At 44.6% G+C, this 15,968-nt stretch overlaps 1 protein-coding gene across 3 annotated transcripts; it reads right to left on the bottom strand.

The window, feature by feature from the left end:
* Positions 1 to 4,997: 4,997 nt before the first annotated feature.
* ATRIP (ATR interacting protein) lies at positions 4,998 to 14,981 on the bottom strand. 3 transcript variants are annotated; one of them, XM_065749231.1, is made up of 13 exons: positions 14,666 to 14,981; positions 14,469 to 14,554; positions 13,524 to 13,694; positions 12,777 to 12,892; positions 12,298 to 12,461; positions 11,220 to 11,315; positions 10,289 to 10,454; positions 8,436 to 9,152; positions 7,616 to 7,758; positions 7,175 to 7,266; positions 6,482 to 6,565; positions 5,984 to 6,233; positions 4,998 to 5,085 (listed from the first exon to the last, which is right to left on the bottom strand). In XM_065749231.1, the coding sequence occupies exons 1-13, from the start codon at positions 14,979 to 14,981 to the stop codon at positions 5,018 to 5,020; spliced, it is 2,469 nt and encodes an 822-aa protein (XP_065605303.1). In that variant the 3' UTR covers positions 4,998 to 5,017. The 3 variants fall into 3 exon arrangements, with proteins under 3 accessions (XP_065605303.1, XP_065605306.1, XP_065605305.1); XM_065749234.1 differs by having other exon boundaries at positions 12,298 to 12,458; XM_065749233.1 differs by lacking the exon at positions 4,998 to 5,085 and adding an exon at positions 5,096 to 5,869.
* Positions 14,982 to 15,968: the final 987 nt, after the last annotated feature.

The raw sequence follows: 15,968 nt of genomic DNA, 5'->3' as shown, positions 1-15,968 counted from the left end.
TCCACATCCAGCTAGTTATCACCATCTGCAGGAAAGGGGCAATTCCCATTTTAGACATTGAGTCCACTTTTTTTTTTTTTAATTTTGTAAGTGCCTTCGTTTCAGAAACGTTCTGTGGAATTAAATGCAGTACAATATTCTGTCGTACAGAATTTACTAGGGAATCCTTGTTGACTTTATTACATACTGTAAACTAGCTTTATATGTTGTTTGTAGTTTAAACGTAAGTATTCAAGAGAAATGGCATAAACTCTTTGCACCTTTGTAATAAATGCAGTGTTTGAAATATATTCTATCCCTTCTGCTTTCTTAGCCCGTCCTGAGTATTATTTAAGCTACATTGTAAGTGTGTCTGACAGCAAGCGTGCTGTATTGCAAATACCACATTTTGGTAACAGTAGGAAAGCTCCTGGATGATATTCTGACAGTGTTCCTCAAAACTCATTTAAAAGAATTGCTTCTAAGGTCAACTCATGACACTGAATGCACTGGCTAACAAATTCCAAGATCCTTGAGAAGTCTGTTGCAGACAAGGTGTTTTGGGGTCAAAGTCTGATACTTTTTCGTGCATGTTGACTTGTACTGACTGCCGTGCCTCATTTTTCAGCCACTCTGCGGCATGTAGTGAGTGATGCTTTCTGGTCCGTGTGAAAGCATTGTAGCTGATGGTTTTATGTACTCTACACAGTTTAGAAAATGCTTTTGAAACCATTAGTCCGGACTTATTAGTCCTTCAGTTTAAAATAGCTGCTTTGGGCAGGCCAAAAATGCTTTCTGTAAGATACCTGGTAATACTGAATTGGTTGGTAATCATGATTGCTGTGAATCATTAGCTATGTTTCCTAAGTAGGATGTAAATGTATGTATTCTTGTTTCATATTTTCTCAACAGGATTTCTATTAGCTCTAATTGATGACAGAAGTCAAAAATACACGTTCCTAAATCTGAACCTAAATCTAGAAAAGATAAAATTTCTAGCACAAACATTAATTTTAATGGCAAACTGCAGTTATTTCTGATGTTCGGGTGAGGGTTAGGGTTTAGTTCGGCTGCTTTTCCTTTCCCACAAATTATTTAGTATCTGTGTCTTTGCAACACAGATGAAACTGAGAAGTGACATCCTCCTCCTGTTCACAGGAAGGCGGTGTGCAGGGCTCTGAGACCAGAGCTGCAGCTTTGTTTGAACCATTCCAACTCCCTCTACCCATCACTGAGTGCTTACTGGATACCTTCACCATCTAAATCTGAAGCAAAATGTATAGCAGAGCAAAATGCTGAACTAAGAACTGGAGAGCCCAGAATTAAGTGAGGAGCACTGCTGTTTGCTTTCATAACTTGTAATTGGTGGCCCCTTAGTTACAGCCTGAATTGTTGCAGAACAGAACTTGGCATGTACCTTGAAAGCCCGGGCCGGGTTGGATGGAGGAGCTGGACACAGTGAAAGGGAAAAATAAAGTAGTTTTTGCCAAATGAGCAATTACATCCTGTTTTTTTCCGGTATGGAAACATTATCAAATCCAGGCATGTCTGATTGCTTGTCAGGTTTGCCCTACCAAATGTCCTGGGGCCTGCTTTTGTCCTCTGATAACTGTTTGGCCTAATTGTTAGCACAGCATGCATCACAGGAACTGTGTCAGCTCATAGGTAAGCCCTATAGGAGGGAGAATGTACCTGAGTTAGACGTGGGAGAGATGAAATAAAGCTGAAGAGTCATTTTACCTTCCAGGAGCTCAGGCATCTGCGTTAATGGAGTATTCTCCCGTGCCTCACCTCCTTACAGCTGTTTTAAAGGACATCCCTCTATTGGAAAGGGGATTTTAGGTTTGAGGCACAACTTGTGGCAGTGCTTGGTACAAGGAGCCTTTCCAGGCCCCTCTGGTTTCCAGCGGCAGCAGCCTGCTCTGCACACTCCTCTCAGTGTCTGACATGCTGGTGCTCTCCCTCCTCTCCTGCAAATGCTCACAGAGCGGCTCAAGATCCTTTTAATCCCATACAGACATTCGGTTTTGTTTGTCAGTTAATTCTGCTTGCAATTCGCTCGCCTTCTCTTCCCTCTTTTTTTTTTCCTCTGGCTCTGGGTAAGCAAATGCATCCTGCTGGTTGTGAAATGGCAGAGGTTTGCAGTGTCAGACAAGACTTGAAAAGAGCGATACGTTTTTGAGCGATGCACTTTTTGTGTTTCTCTAAAGAACAGTTCACAGTATGAAATCACCTCTGATATCCCAACCTGCATCCTCAGAATACCAACGTGCATTCCTGTTCTGTGTTTTCTCTGCTGAGAAATCTCAACAGTTATACAACTGTAATATTATAAATTGCATGAAAATAAACTAGCTGTTACCTCGAGATGTTTACCAGAACAGATTACCCTGCCCACGTCCCTCGGTGCCACATCCCCACGGTTCTTGAACGCCTCCAGGGACGGTGACTCCCCCAGCTCCCCCAGCAGCCTGTGCCCGTGCCCGACCGCTCTTTCAGCCAAGACGTTCTTCCTCACATCCAACGGGGACCTCCCCTGGCACGACTGGAGGCCGTTCCCTCTCGTCCCATCGCTGTTAGCTGGGCGAAGAGGCCGACCCCCACCTTGCTACAACCTCCTGTCAGGGAGCCATAGGGAGCAAGAACTCCCCTGAACATCCTTTATTAGTCAGAGGTTGCACAGCTTGGGCAGATGTTGCGGGCAATGCTCTGTTTGCTCATCCTCACCTATTAAAGCTTGCTTTCTCACAAATGTGTTTCGAGTCCTGGCAAGATGCAAAACAGATGCTGTTTGTCTCATCTGTCCTTGAAAGGTGAGCTGCTATGCTGTTATTTCTTCAGGGAGTTTCTGATGAGAGCAATCCGAGCTGTGTTACTTTGAGGTCGTGCACTGTGCTGCCAGCTCCACATTCATACAGATGCTTTCGTTTGTCTGGCAGTGACTGGCTGCTGCAGACAGATTATTGTACCAGTTATTCCTGCACAGCTGTTTCTGGGAAAGTTCTCTCAAAAAGCAGGAGCACAGCCAAGAGCATGTTCGGCATGCAGAGCAGGGCTCCCTGCCCAGGCACGGCAGGGCGCGACACAGCCTTTTTGGGTTAGGACTGGATGCTTCCCAATTTTCCAAGAGCCTACCTCCCACTGTAGTATTGCTTCTCCTCTTCACTCCAATCCCTGGAGCCAGGCCTGTTTTGGATGCTGGAGCAGGAAGGCCACTGGTGCACCAGCACTGCAGGAGGCAGTGCACGCCTGGTGCCACACAACCTGTGTGCTGTCCTCACACCACGAAGGCTGCACAGGGGATGAAAGATTTGCCTGGAAAGGTCCTTTCTGCAGCTCAATCTCTGCTTCACAACTTTTAAGATTTGAGCAGGGATAACTTCTTTGTGCAAAAGAAATTCTGGGACACCTCCAGCCCTACCCAGAGCGGGCCTTAGGGAAAGGGAAGGGAACCCAGACCAGAGTTTCAGAGTTGTGCCTGTAGCCATTCCCTCACTCTAGCTCTCCTGCCATCACTCCTTCAGCCCCCTTAGGAGAGGCACTGAGAAGGTATGTGGTGCTCTATGGCTTGTTCTGGCTCCACAGTCCTCATATGCTTCCCACATCCTATAGAGGAAAGTATAGTGCTAGTTTAGTTACACAGCACATAAAAACAGTAATGGATAAACTTTTCACTATTGCTTTATCGCTTTATCTTTTTTTATTTCTTAATACTAAGCTGTGACCTAAGAACACACCTAACAGTGCTCTTTCTGCCCTACTTGCAACCTGTCCAGGTAGGAGTCCCTCTTCCCTTGTTGCAGGATTTTATGCCAATTCACACAGCTGTAATATGCAGCCTGTTAACAGGAAAATATAGGAATACTGAGCAGTAGTTTCCTTCACAACCACTAAAAAAGTGTCATGCGTTTTCATAAGGAGGCACATACCACATAAAAACAAAGCTACTGAAAGCTAAGATGTTTACCAGCTATATATTTAATTTTTCACTTCCCTATAAATGCTATATAAGGTCACTACTGGTCTAAAGAAGGGTTTGCTCCTTCTTTTGAAGCTCCCCCACAGCTGCACCACAAACCTATGGGCTTCTTTTAGTAGCACTTAAACACTTCTGTTTCTAGGGTTGAAGGTTCAGCTGCTAACTGCAGCCCACTCTGACAGCTGGTAACAAACGGGAGGAGCACAACAACAGTAATTCCTCCAATCATTTGTGCCATATCCTAGAAATCAACTGCTCATTCAGTTCCACAACAGCACAGATCCAGATAATACAGCTCAGAAAAGTCACTCTGCATAAGATTTAAACCTCTTTTGCTCAGTAAGACACTGCTCTCCTCAGCATATGCCACATGGTTCCTCTCCAGGTTCCAGTAGCTTCTGGTAGAGCATCTTAGTAATTGTACATTCATGGACAACATACAGCACATTCATGGGACTGAAAAAAGGAGTGAACTCAGGTGATGAGTATGGGCCTTTTATGGATTTCCTGCTCTGTACCAAACTGCCAACAGTAAGTCATTTCTACCATTATGGCTTTTTTTAATTACAGTAAACAGTTTACTAATATCAACACAAAAGTGACGGATCTCAAGCAAGAAAGTGTTACAGCTACAAAAGAAACAACAAACACTCTCACAAGACTTGCATAGGAACTCAGTGACCCCAAACATCTCAGGATGTTTGGCATCAGAAATTCAGCATAAATGCAGCTGTAGCCACAGTAAAATGGGGAGCACGCAGGAAGGTTTCCATCCCATTCACAGCAGTTTCATGAAGGTCGATGCTCATAAACAGAACCATTCATGAATTCGTTCCTTCAGTGGGTTTGCACAGCAAAACAGTGCGTGGCAATCTTTTTTTTTAACATCACAGTTTGTTTTCAGCCACATTTGGATAGTACTTAAGTAGAAAAATCTCAACAAAGAATTGTTTTAGTTGTGCTGCACTGGAGCACAGCCTTTGAGTTACCGCTTGGGAGAACAGCTGACTTAGATCCGACTGACTCTGGCAGTGAGCAGAGATCCCTGCCACACATTGGCTAACTGGAGTCCATTCCTTGATCTTCTGCTTCTGGCTCAGGAGGATACAATTCATCCAAAATCAGCTCTGCAACAACAACAACAACCACAGTTCAGAGAGGTTTTTTTTACACTTTATACAATTAATAGCTGGGATCTGATTGTATTTCAAAAAAATGCTGCCTGCAGTATGCTACAGCAAAAGCAAAAAGCAAGGAGACAGCTAACTCAGACAGTGACACTGCACTGCACAATAGGTTGGACAGCAGGCACCTGCAGGCATCAAGGAACAGGGAGGAGAGGCAAAAGCACCTCTGCAGGAAACAGACACAGGAAGCGTGCAACGCAAAGGGAAAGCTCTGTTACGTGGACCAGAGAAGCTTTTGGAATAATGCAGGATGTGGATGGAAGGAAGAAGGAAAATAAAGATGTTAGGGATGCAGGGAAAGAAGAATCGCTGGGGAAAAGCGTAACATTAGTTGGAGACTTGGAATGATCTTAAATGTGGTAACATACAGTGCAGATAATTCTTCTGCAAGATGCTGGGACATAGGATTTTGTTTGATCAGATAGTAGTGACATATTTCTACGGAGAGAAGAGAGAACTCATGGTTCTGTGTCATGAAGTTGGTGAAACATTCAGACTGGGAAGTACCCTTTTAGGTCAAGTTAACAAAACACCCATGGTTGGTACATTTGGAACACAGCTCTTTCTTATTAGAATTATTTATTAGGACTATTAACTATTTGTTATTAGGGACAGGTTGCCCAGGGAGGTGGGGGACTCACTGTCCCTGGAGGTGTTCAAGAACTATGGTGGTACAGTACTGAGGGATGTGGGCAGGAGGATGATCCCAGAGGTCTTTTCCAACCTTAATGATTCCATGATTAAATGAGAAATGGGACAGAAGTGGTATTTTATTTACCTGTTAGGGAGGAAAAAAAAACAAAATCACAAAACAACACTGCAGTGTGACTTTATTTACCTTCACAGGCACTCAGTTTCTTAGTTTTTCTGAGGATGGCTCTTATGCCTGGCATAGCTTGGTCATACTGGTGAAGTACTTCCAAACAGTGTTCATGAAACAGTTTATCTTTCTGAGATAGGCTGTGTAAGAGTAAAACAGCATCCCATAAAAACTGAATGATTTGCTCCTTGTGTGCACGCAGGCTGCTCTCAGATCTCCTAATCTTCGTCCACTGTCGGTGTAACATTACTATTACTGCCTTAACCACCTGCCAGAGGAAAAAAAGAGACTGAGTACCCAAACTAAAATCACAGATGCGGAAAATGCACTGCATTATGAACTGCATTCATCACTCTTTTCAGACATCTGCATTTCAGATGCTAGAAAGCAAAAGCAAGCTTTCCAGAAGGCAGACATTAAAGTACAGTAGCTAAAAAGGGTAAGAGGCTGCTCCAGCATTGTTAGGAGTGCCTTTATATTTTCAGCAGGAGAAATTCAGTAGCTACAGTGACATACCTCCAGATTACACTGGCAGTGTGCAGCAGGAGGTAAAACTGTTGGGCTGGAGCACCGCACACACGTGGTCAGGAGCCTGACGACCTGTCACAACGACATGCAGATTGTGTTACAGTGAGTACCAGGCTTCTGCAGAACTATCAAACTGTTAAGGTGCAAACAAAGGGAAATAGAAACGTTTTGTTAATGGTTTCAAACAGCCTTGGTTCTTTTCTTAATGATGCATCTTTTTTACCCCACCAAAACTAATTAGTGTAGTTTTCGCTGTAAAACTTCGCAGCCTGCCAGCACTTCACTAAACGCAGTGAATAAAAGTCTTCAGCTGCTAAATTTCACGTGTAGTAACTCAAAATATACAGCTCAGAAGTAAATTACAGGATCAAAATGGTACACTGGTCTTGCTCTCTGTCAGCCTAAAAGCAAAACAACATTTGCAGCCTTGAATTCATTACAGCCATCCTAGGAGCCTTTGTGCTTTTTCAGTGACTTCCCTCTGACTGCTATGACTGGTGCTATCTTGAAGAATAGTTACTGATTCAATTTCAGTCATTTGTAGAAGCCACTGTAATTCCATGCTGAAACCTCAAACTTTCAGTTTCTGTTACTGTTGAAGATCTTTCTTGGGCACTTCAGGCATTGCCCTGCTCCTCTCACCCCTTCAACAGGAAAAAACGTGGGACCTAACGGTGTTACCTCTTGTTCCAGCTGCAGCCAGCACACCTCAGAGGCTGATTTATCCGGTCTTGACGTGCTGTACGTGTACAGTGCAAGAAGAAGGCAGGTATCTGGAAGAGAGCTGACTCAGTTCTTTTCTCAGCTAGTCAATTGTTGGCGATATTTTTTTTTAGCTTTCAAATCCCCAGATTCCTTTTTTCCCCTCAACAACTTTTAATATAACTGACATTTGTCTGGAAAGTACTTTTAAAAATCCACAGAGGTACCAAAGCACTGAGCGTACACTGAGTGAGCAAATACTCTTCAAACAGCAGCTGAAACTCAGCACAAGGACAAGCTTGCAGGAAACACAGGGCTGGGCCGTGGGGGTTAAGACTTCAGAGCAAAGCATTTGTATGACTTCTGGCTGGGCTAACCAACACTCGACTGATAACAATTCTGTGTGAAGCAATTTTGTACCTGAATGGGAACAAAGGTGAGCAACCAGCAGGTGGTGCTGAGCAAGTATGGACAACAGCTTCACTGCCAAGAGAACGGCGTGCAGAGGGATCGTCGGGCACAGGCAGCGGAGCAGCACCTGGCGGCTCAGGAGGTGCTGAAAACTTCCAAAGAGAAATGCAAGTTAGAAAGTGACAGGTTGAGAGAAATTCACTGCTTCAGAACGCACACCTTTTTGAGCCATTCAAAACACAAGCTCAACTCCCAAACCGGAAATAAAGGATGCTGAAAAACATGTTATTAAGTTTGCAGGCAGCCTGCAGTCCCTACGATGGTTCCATGCGTTAGACCACAAAGGTCACGCTGTCAGGAGTGGCATTTTATCCACCAGAATAAACAAATGTTAGAAATACTTCATGTATCTATAAACAGAATATGAGAATTCTGAACATTATAACATAGAGTAGAAATTGAATAAATAAGCAGAAAGCCTTACGGTTTCATTCCTTACGCATCTCCCAGCAATTAGAACAAAAAACTGATCAACCACATACAGACTGAAGAAGCTGTCTCACTTCAAAGTGACATCCATGCAAGGAGGCATCTGCTTTGTATAAATGCAACACAAGCAGATCTTACTATTGAGCTGGGGCAATTATCACACTCATTAGCAGCCATGGCAGTGGAAAGATCCTCCACTGCATCCCAAAGCTGTGCCGAGAAACGTGACACTGCCATAGGTCTCACACTTCCTACTGCCACCTGCACAAATGAATTTCAACACTGAAAACTGCTACCCAGTGAACAACATGAAATCACTGTAAAGCTATTACTGACTTACTTTATTAGCAAGTCCATAGTTGAGTTTTCAGCTAGCTTTACCAGAACTTTCAGGCTTTGCTGCAGTATGCTATCCGTCCGGGAGCCTGCCGTGGCAGAAAAAGCTAGAACCTGGAGCAGCTTTTTGAACAAAGAATGTTGTGTTTGAACATTACTAGCAGCATCTCGTGGAGCTTCAGGCAGCCCTCCTTGTGTCCTGTCATCTTTACAATCACACAGTGTGTTTTTATCCGCCTTGGTAATCTGTTCTTCTCCAACAGTAGAATTTTTTCCCACCTCATTAGACAGCAATGTGTGGACAACGTCCCAACTATAAAATACCAAATAATAAAGAACACCTAGCGACAGAACCGTTGTTTCTTCAAGAGATAACTTGAAGTCCTCCTTACTCGACACCTTATTTGTGCTGGTTCTGGAAGAGACCACTGAATGGTTTCCACAAGAAGCATTTACTGACTTGTCAGCAGATTGTACTGCTCGACAGTATGCGCCAATGTGGTGCTCCACCAAGGGCAGGAGATGCACAGCTCCTCGGATCTTGCAGGGTTTCAGATACAAGACCTCACTCCCACTTCCTGCTGGGCTCCCTTCGGACAGCCCATCATCCGTAGCGATCAAGTTCAGTCCTGTTAGAGCAAGTTTTTGAGCTTCTTGCAGGGACACAAGAGGAGGAACTTCCTCCTGGGCTGTCCTGGTGGCAGGCATCTGTGTGGACTGCCTACCCAAACAAAAGAAAGAAAATACTTGAGCAAAAGGAAAGGTAGAGAACATAGTTGACAGCGTAGTTATCTGCATTCTGAAGCAAATAATAGTAAGGCCAGGGATGTCTATTCTCAAACCACAGCTACAGAGCTCAAACACAGATATGCTGCTTCACGAAATGGAAACACTGCTATAAACACTGCTAGGCACAGGAACTACTAACAATGTACCATGAAATCAGAGCTATTTCATGAGAAAAAGTCTTGAAAAAATTAGAGAATAACATGTTGGAAATACAGTATAATTTTAAATGTCATTAAATGTGAAATTAAGTTTTTGATGCATTTATCTTCTGTAATGATAAATAAGGAATACAGTGACAATGAGCATCATTCGTTACAGTTTTATTAAGCAGTAAAACGGGTTGAGCAGATGAGCAGACTGTACCAAAAACCTTTATTATAAGTTCTCCTAAGCCAAAAGGTGCAGGAAAATGGTTTTAAGTTACCATCACGCGTACCCTCCCATAAAACACAGGGTACGACCCAGCTTTTCTGAGCAACTAATTTCTTTCTAAACTACCCTGCTGAATTCAGCGATTGACAAGTTAGCCTATAGGCCCAAATAAATGTTAAATACAAAACAAAGGACTCTCAACAAAAGAGCCATCACACAAGTAACAACAGAGATCTGCTGAATAAACATGATCCTTAAAACCACATTCAGCCAGTTGATTTTATATCCAATTTCACATTTAAATTTAGAATTTATTATATATATATATATATATATATCCTTAAAAAGATAAGGGCAGCAGTTGCTCATAGCCACTTCCCAAGTTTTCCTAACTTCTGTGCCTTCCCCTAATATATAATTAACCTAGCTTTCATTCTAGTGCTTCTCCAGTGTTTACTATCTACTATAACCAAAGACAGATGACCAAAGATGCAGAACAGTGTTCCAAGTTCTGCCTTAAACAGCCTCAGCCAAAAGGCACTGAACAATTGATGGTTGGACTAGATGATCTTGTAGGTCCTTTCCAACCTAATGAACCTATGAACAAGGAATGAGGTATCCTACACAGAACTCCTTTCTTACGGAGGATGCCACTGTTCTGGGAACACATCAGAAGCAATATAGCACAATCCTTACGTCTCCAGAAGGTCAGGCTGCAGCAGAGCTCCTGGCAGAGCCTCAGTGCTGCTGCTGAGAAGATGGCAGAGCCCTAGCAATGACCCAGAGACAAGGGGCTGCTTCAGCAGTGCGCTCAGCAAGGCAGAACCGGGAGAGATTGTCTTTGGAGTAGCTTTTCCATCCACTGCAACAACAGCAAAATATTTCAGAAGATTAATCTCTCCAATAGTGCTCTCAACTTCAAAATCATTTTGTCATCATCAATTTTCCTTTATCTTACAGGACAGAATACAGGAAGAAAAGAATATCTTAAGTTCGTTATTTCTGAAAATCCTACAGAACATGATTTAAATGTGAAGCAAGTGATATTTACAGATATTTCAGTGACAGTCCCTTTATAAGCAAAACGTTACCATCCCAATGATTATTACAACACAGTCATCCTGGTGCCTTGCTCTCTGTGTTCCAGTCCAGATGTTAAAATCAAGCAATCATGCAATGCAATTCCGAACTGGAAATAATGTATTGAACATATTAAGTGCTGATGTATTCTTCTCACTTCCAGAAATAGGAAACCTACATTTTTCCTGTTCTCTTCACAGTAGACATCACTGTATCTTAACTTGGCCAGCCTGGCAGGAAGATGCCTCTTGGTGTACATCTTGGTCCCTACCCTTCCAAACAGCAAAACCCAGGCAAACAATGTTCTTAAATAGACTAACAATATCCCAATGCTGCAGGGATTCAAGATGATAATAGAATCTGAAATGTTTAAATGCAAAACCAAAAGTAAGAGCAGCTAATTCCCCAGCCACAATTCCACGCAGCAGTACTGCACACAGCAGACTCCTCAGTATGACAGCACTTACTAATGGCATCCTAATCATTCCTCAGCAATGCTCATCTATTTTTTATGCTTATTATATCTGTATTACCAGAAATACATTACCTTGAATGTTTTGTTGATGTACAGAATTGCAAGAACCATTTTGTCCCATTGCTTCTTGCTTTGTGGATAACAATTCAGGATGGGGCATCTTACTGTCTAAAACAAACAGTAATTATTTTTCAAATATGAGAAATAACTGCTTATACATCTGCACCTACACACCTTCAATTAGCCATAGCTGTTGTGCAGTAAGAACACAGACTGCAGGCCAATATAAAATACTCAGTAGAGGCAAACACTAATGAGTTGAAAAAGGAGCTGTAGGAAATCTTCTAAGGCTGCTGTTACACACTGCCCACACCGTTTCTGAATGAATGCTGTAGCATCAATCTCAGTAAGGATCAGAAAAATCTCAGATGTTTCATCAGTATTCCAGTAAGGATTATACAATGGTCTGAGTTGGAAGGGACCTTTAAGACTGTCTAGTCCCAAACCCCCTGCTGTAGGCAGGGACACATCCCACTTTCTTCCATTATTTCCTACTGGCAACATGCCACTGTCTCAACACTGCAGTTGGTTGCTATGAAACAAAAATGGTGTTCTTTATACTGCAACAATCTTCAAGTAAATGCATATGTGCATTTCCTAGGTTTTAGTCAATGAATTTAAAGATACAGTTGTGTGAGAATTACTGCAGCTGCTCACTTTAACATGGCTAAATATGCACCATTTGCAATGAAATACTAAAAAAAAGGAGAACAATTACCAAAACCCAAACCTCAGGAGTATAGAAAATGTTATGAGCTGACTGGTAGACCTAATAAGCAATAAGCAAATTATTTCCTGTTCCTTCCTGAGTGAGAAACACAGATAACAGTTTGCATGTTTCAGTTCATCTCGTAATAAATTAGTTTCTCATGAGAGCCAACAGACACTTCATCCTGCTCCCCTTGGCATTTACCACACTGCAAATGTGAGGCAGAGCTCTACAGAACATCAGCAATGTCACACTACAAGAACCACTTCTGTTCCTGCACTGACCTTACTGGAACTGCTCAGTCACACAGTGCAGAGAGCTGTATCTAAGGCAGAACATTCACAGGCAGCTAGAATTGTTGCAAGCTGTGCACACGTTTACCTTCTTTGCTGGAAGATGTCTGTGCAAACCAGTTTCCTGAAGAAGAGGAGGGTCTGGCAGCAGTTTCAGCATTGAAAGACTCTTTTGTAGGAAAAGATCTTTTTCCAGGCTGCTGAGAACATCCTTCTGATTTCATCTGGATTGCAAAATTCTTTTTAGGGCTACTAAAAACAAACAAACAATAACAAACAACAACAAAACACCAACAAATACCCCCCCCCAAATTTGATGAGTGGATATCTTCTTTGGAAGCATTTTATTAAACAACAGATTTTTTAATAGCTTTTGCAGTACTGATGTTTCAGAGGTACTTCACTCTACACCCTTTGTGTTTCTGTCACAGAAGGATCAGTTTAGATCAACTAAATGACTTTGGTTGTATTTTTTTTTAAGGAGATGGACCTAAGAAAGGAAATGTTGGTACTAATTCAAGCACGCATGAAAAGGAGCACGGATTATTTTCCAGAACCCATACATACCTTTGTGTTACAACCGTTTGAGTTATGTGTTTAATTCTTTGGCAGTTCTGAAGTTGTGTTCTTAGTTCATTCATTTCTGCATCTTTGAACTGCAACTCTGACTGCAGTGACAGTATCTGAAAGAATGAGATAGTTTTACTGTTACAAAATCAGTGAGTGGTGTTCCAACTGCAAAGCAACACAGATTTCTGTAAGATTTCAAGGTTACAGGCTACTTACTGTGATCTCTGCACAAGTTCTCCATTTTTATGTTAATCCAATTAATACTAGCTTAGGACCAAGTGCCAAGGCTCAGGCAAGAAGCATTGCTGGGACTGCAGCATAACTTGGCAAGACAGACCAAGTGCCACAAGAGTACGAGCACAGTGAGGCCACTAATGGCACAAAAGCAGCACTGTCCTCTTCAGAGAACTGTCATCTCACAAAGATGACTGCAACAGGAGCAGCAATATGAGTCGCATAGCATGTTCTGTCTCATTTTCCATTTTACAATACATTCCAATCATAATGTTCTGGGGTTTGCTTAAAAAAACAAGCAAAAAAAGAACTGCCACCTTAGCTTCACTCACATTTTGGCAGAAGAAGTGCACTGGCAGGTTCTTGTAACTGTCTTCTTCTGCATAACAAATAAAAACATGCTTGGAAGTGCCACCGAAATGTTCTTCCTTTGACTGAATCGACTGTGGTACCACTGAAGTCACACATGTGACTGCACGTGGTGTGGGGGTGACCGACAGGGCTACAAACCTTTTTGGAGAACTCTCTCTCTTTTTCACTGAGGTTCTGAGATTGCTGCTGTTCCAGTAGCATGTATGATCTTCTCTGCTCCTCCATAGTGTTCGCCATCTGCTGCATTGAGTCACGCAAGACTTTGATTTCCCCGTTTTTAGTAAGAATTTCATCCTGCATTTCTTTCAGCTGCAAAAAAATGAATTCCATTAAGCAGTGCATTCAGCCCGAAGTATCTGTATCACCCTCTACCTGGTCAAAGATTGAGCGTGCTGCGTTTAGAAATTCTGCAATGTGGCTTCTATTTTATTTTTCTGATTAAATCAGGCTCCATGACTTTCTCTAATAGAATTATAACGTCTTGGTGTCTGTCAGAGATTGTGGGATTTTCTGCACTGCTGTTGTCCCTTTCTTTCAGGGAAATGGTTTCCAACTAAAAGAGGGGAGAACTGGATCGGACCTGAGGAAGGAGTTACTACAGAGAGGGCAGGAAGGCAGTGGCACAGGCTGCCCAGAGAGGCAGTGGTGCTCTGCCCCTGCAGACACTGAACTCAGGCTGTGGGGCTCTGAACGCTGATGGAGCGATGGGTGCCCCTGCTCACTGCAGGGGGTCGGATAGATGGCCGTTAAGGTCGTGATTCTATGACTGTGTGTTCTATGTGGTGCCTTTCCATAAAGCACAGTAACACCATCCCCTTAAATGCACTTTCTCAAATTGTTCAGTGGCACAGAGAAGCTTCGGCTGCAGCACAGAAGGGAAGAGGAACAGGAAAGAAGAAAGTGGACAGAGCAGCATTTGTTGATCTGAAACGCCCGAGGCACAAAGCACCGCTTCCTTAGAACGCTCTTCATACACAGCGTGCGCGGATCCTGAACCACCTCGAGGTGAAGCGCTCTGAGGAAGCGAAGCCCTCACCTCACCCACCCACCCCGGGGGCCGAGGGGAGCGGGTCCGGCGCTGACCTTCCGCCGGGCGTCCTCGTGCTGGGCCTGCAGCACCTGCAGCTGGAACGCACCTCGCAGATGGCCGCTGCCCGCACCGCTGCCCGCTGCGGAGAGAGAACGGGAGAGCAGTGATTCGGGCCGCAGTGATTCCGCCGTTCGCCCGCCCCGGCACCACGCGCGCTGCTATCGCGACAGTCGCGCCGCCCTGCGCTGACCTCCGGGCTCCGCGGCCCTGCCCCACGCGTTCTGCGGGCGGCTCGCTGGGGCCGGGGCCCGGCCGGCCGCGTCCTGCGACAGCGCCTGCGAAGCGATCGTGTCGATCTCCTCCAGATCGTCCGCCGTGAAGTCGTCGTTGTCCCCGAAGGGGTCTTCCGCCAACGCCGTCCCGACCCCCGCTGATCCCTTGGGACGTTTGCTGGGCGGAAGGCCGTTCCCCAGCGCCGCGGCCGGAGCGGGATCCCGCGGCCATCCCGCCCCGCACAGCGCGGCACCGCTCCGCTTCCGCGGCCCGAGCGGGGGCTGCGCGGCCATGCCGAGAGCAGCGGGGCCCCGCAGCCCCGTCGGCCGGAAGCCCGCGCGCCGCGCCGCAGCCAATCGTCGACGAGCAATTCTCCTCCCCGACCAATGGGCGCCCGCGCCTACGGTGGCCCCCGAGGGTCAATCCCGGCGCCGGCTCACCGCTTCCGGACGCAAGCGCCTCCGCCATTGGTCGCCGCGACTCGCGCTGTGAACAGCTCGCTGATTGGACGGAAGGGAGCGGGGGGGAGGAGGAGCAGTGACGTCACGCAGATACTAAGTGACGTCACACAGCGCCGTGCACCGCCAGGATGAATGGCGGCTGCTTCTCTTTGGAAGAAGATTCTATGCATGGTACCGGGGAAGTGTTTGAGATCACTCTGCGTATTCTGTCGAGTACTTATCCCCAGAGCTGGTCTTAAAGTGACTGGAGTCTTCACAGAATCACAGACCAGCACGGGCTGGAAGGGACCTCCCGGATCATGAATCTCCAGCCCCCTGCCAGACAGGGCCACCGACCGAAATTTAATAATAGAACTAATTAAGGTGTGCAGCTGGGCATACAAAATGCTACTATTTCCCCCAAAGGCAAGTTCCTTCTGGTTCTTCATCACATGGCAATGTCTTGGAGAAGAAAAAAGGAGCAGTTCATGCTCTTACAATGATGGGGATATGAAATCTTACAACCACAAATCCCAATCTATGTATGCGTATATACACCAAGATAAATTTAAGACAAAAGTGGTGCAAGAAGATATATTTAAATAAGACAAGGAAGGAAAAAACAAAAAAAGGATGAGGATGGTATGACTTTCCCCAAATCTTGTGTTTCAGAACACACAGCTATGACTGCAGAGAGCCCTGCTGAGCAGATCCTGACCTTCACTGCTGTTCTTGTTTTTAGGTTAACAAAAATCTGATCCTTCAGCAGTGTTTCACAGCTGAAACCATGTTTCATTCATGAGAAAGGTTTGTGCCAACACAACCTTCATCTGAACGCTT

The sequence above is a fragment of the Cyrtonyx montezumae genome, unplaced genomic scaffold (genome assembly GCF_038088225.1).
Source record: "Cyrtonyx montezumae isolate F1298 unplaced genomic scaffold, pur_monq_1.0 scaffold_6, whole genome shotgun sequence".
NCBI lineage: Eukaryota > Metazoa > Chordata > Aves > Galliformes > Odontophoridae > Cyrtonyx > Cyrtonyx montezumae.
This window is presented reverse-complemented; position numbering and strand designations above follow the sequence as displayed.

Coding starts and splice junctions, on each gene's coding strand:
- ATRIP (XM_065749231.1), bottom strand. CDS start 14,981: ATGGCCGCGCAGCCCCCGCTCGGGCCGCGGAAGCGGAGCGGTGCCGCG. Junction 9,153..10,288: donor CAGCCTGACCTTCTGGAGAC/GTAAGGATTGTG, acceptor TTGTTTGGGTAG/GCAGTCCACACAGATGCCTG. Junction 7,759..8,435: donor ACTATGGACTTGCTAATAAA/GTAAGTCAGTAA, acceptor TCTCTTTGGAAG/TTTTCAGCACCTCCTGAGCC.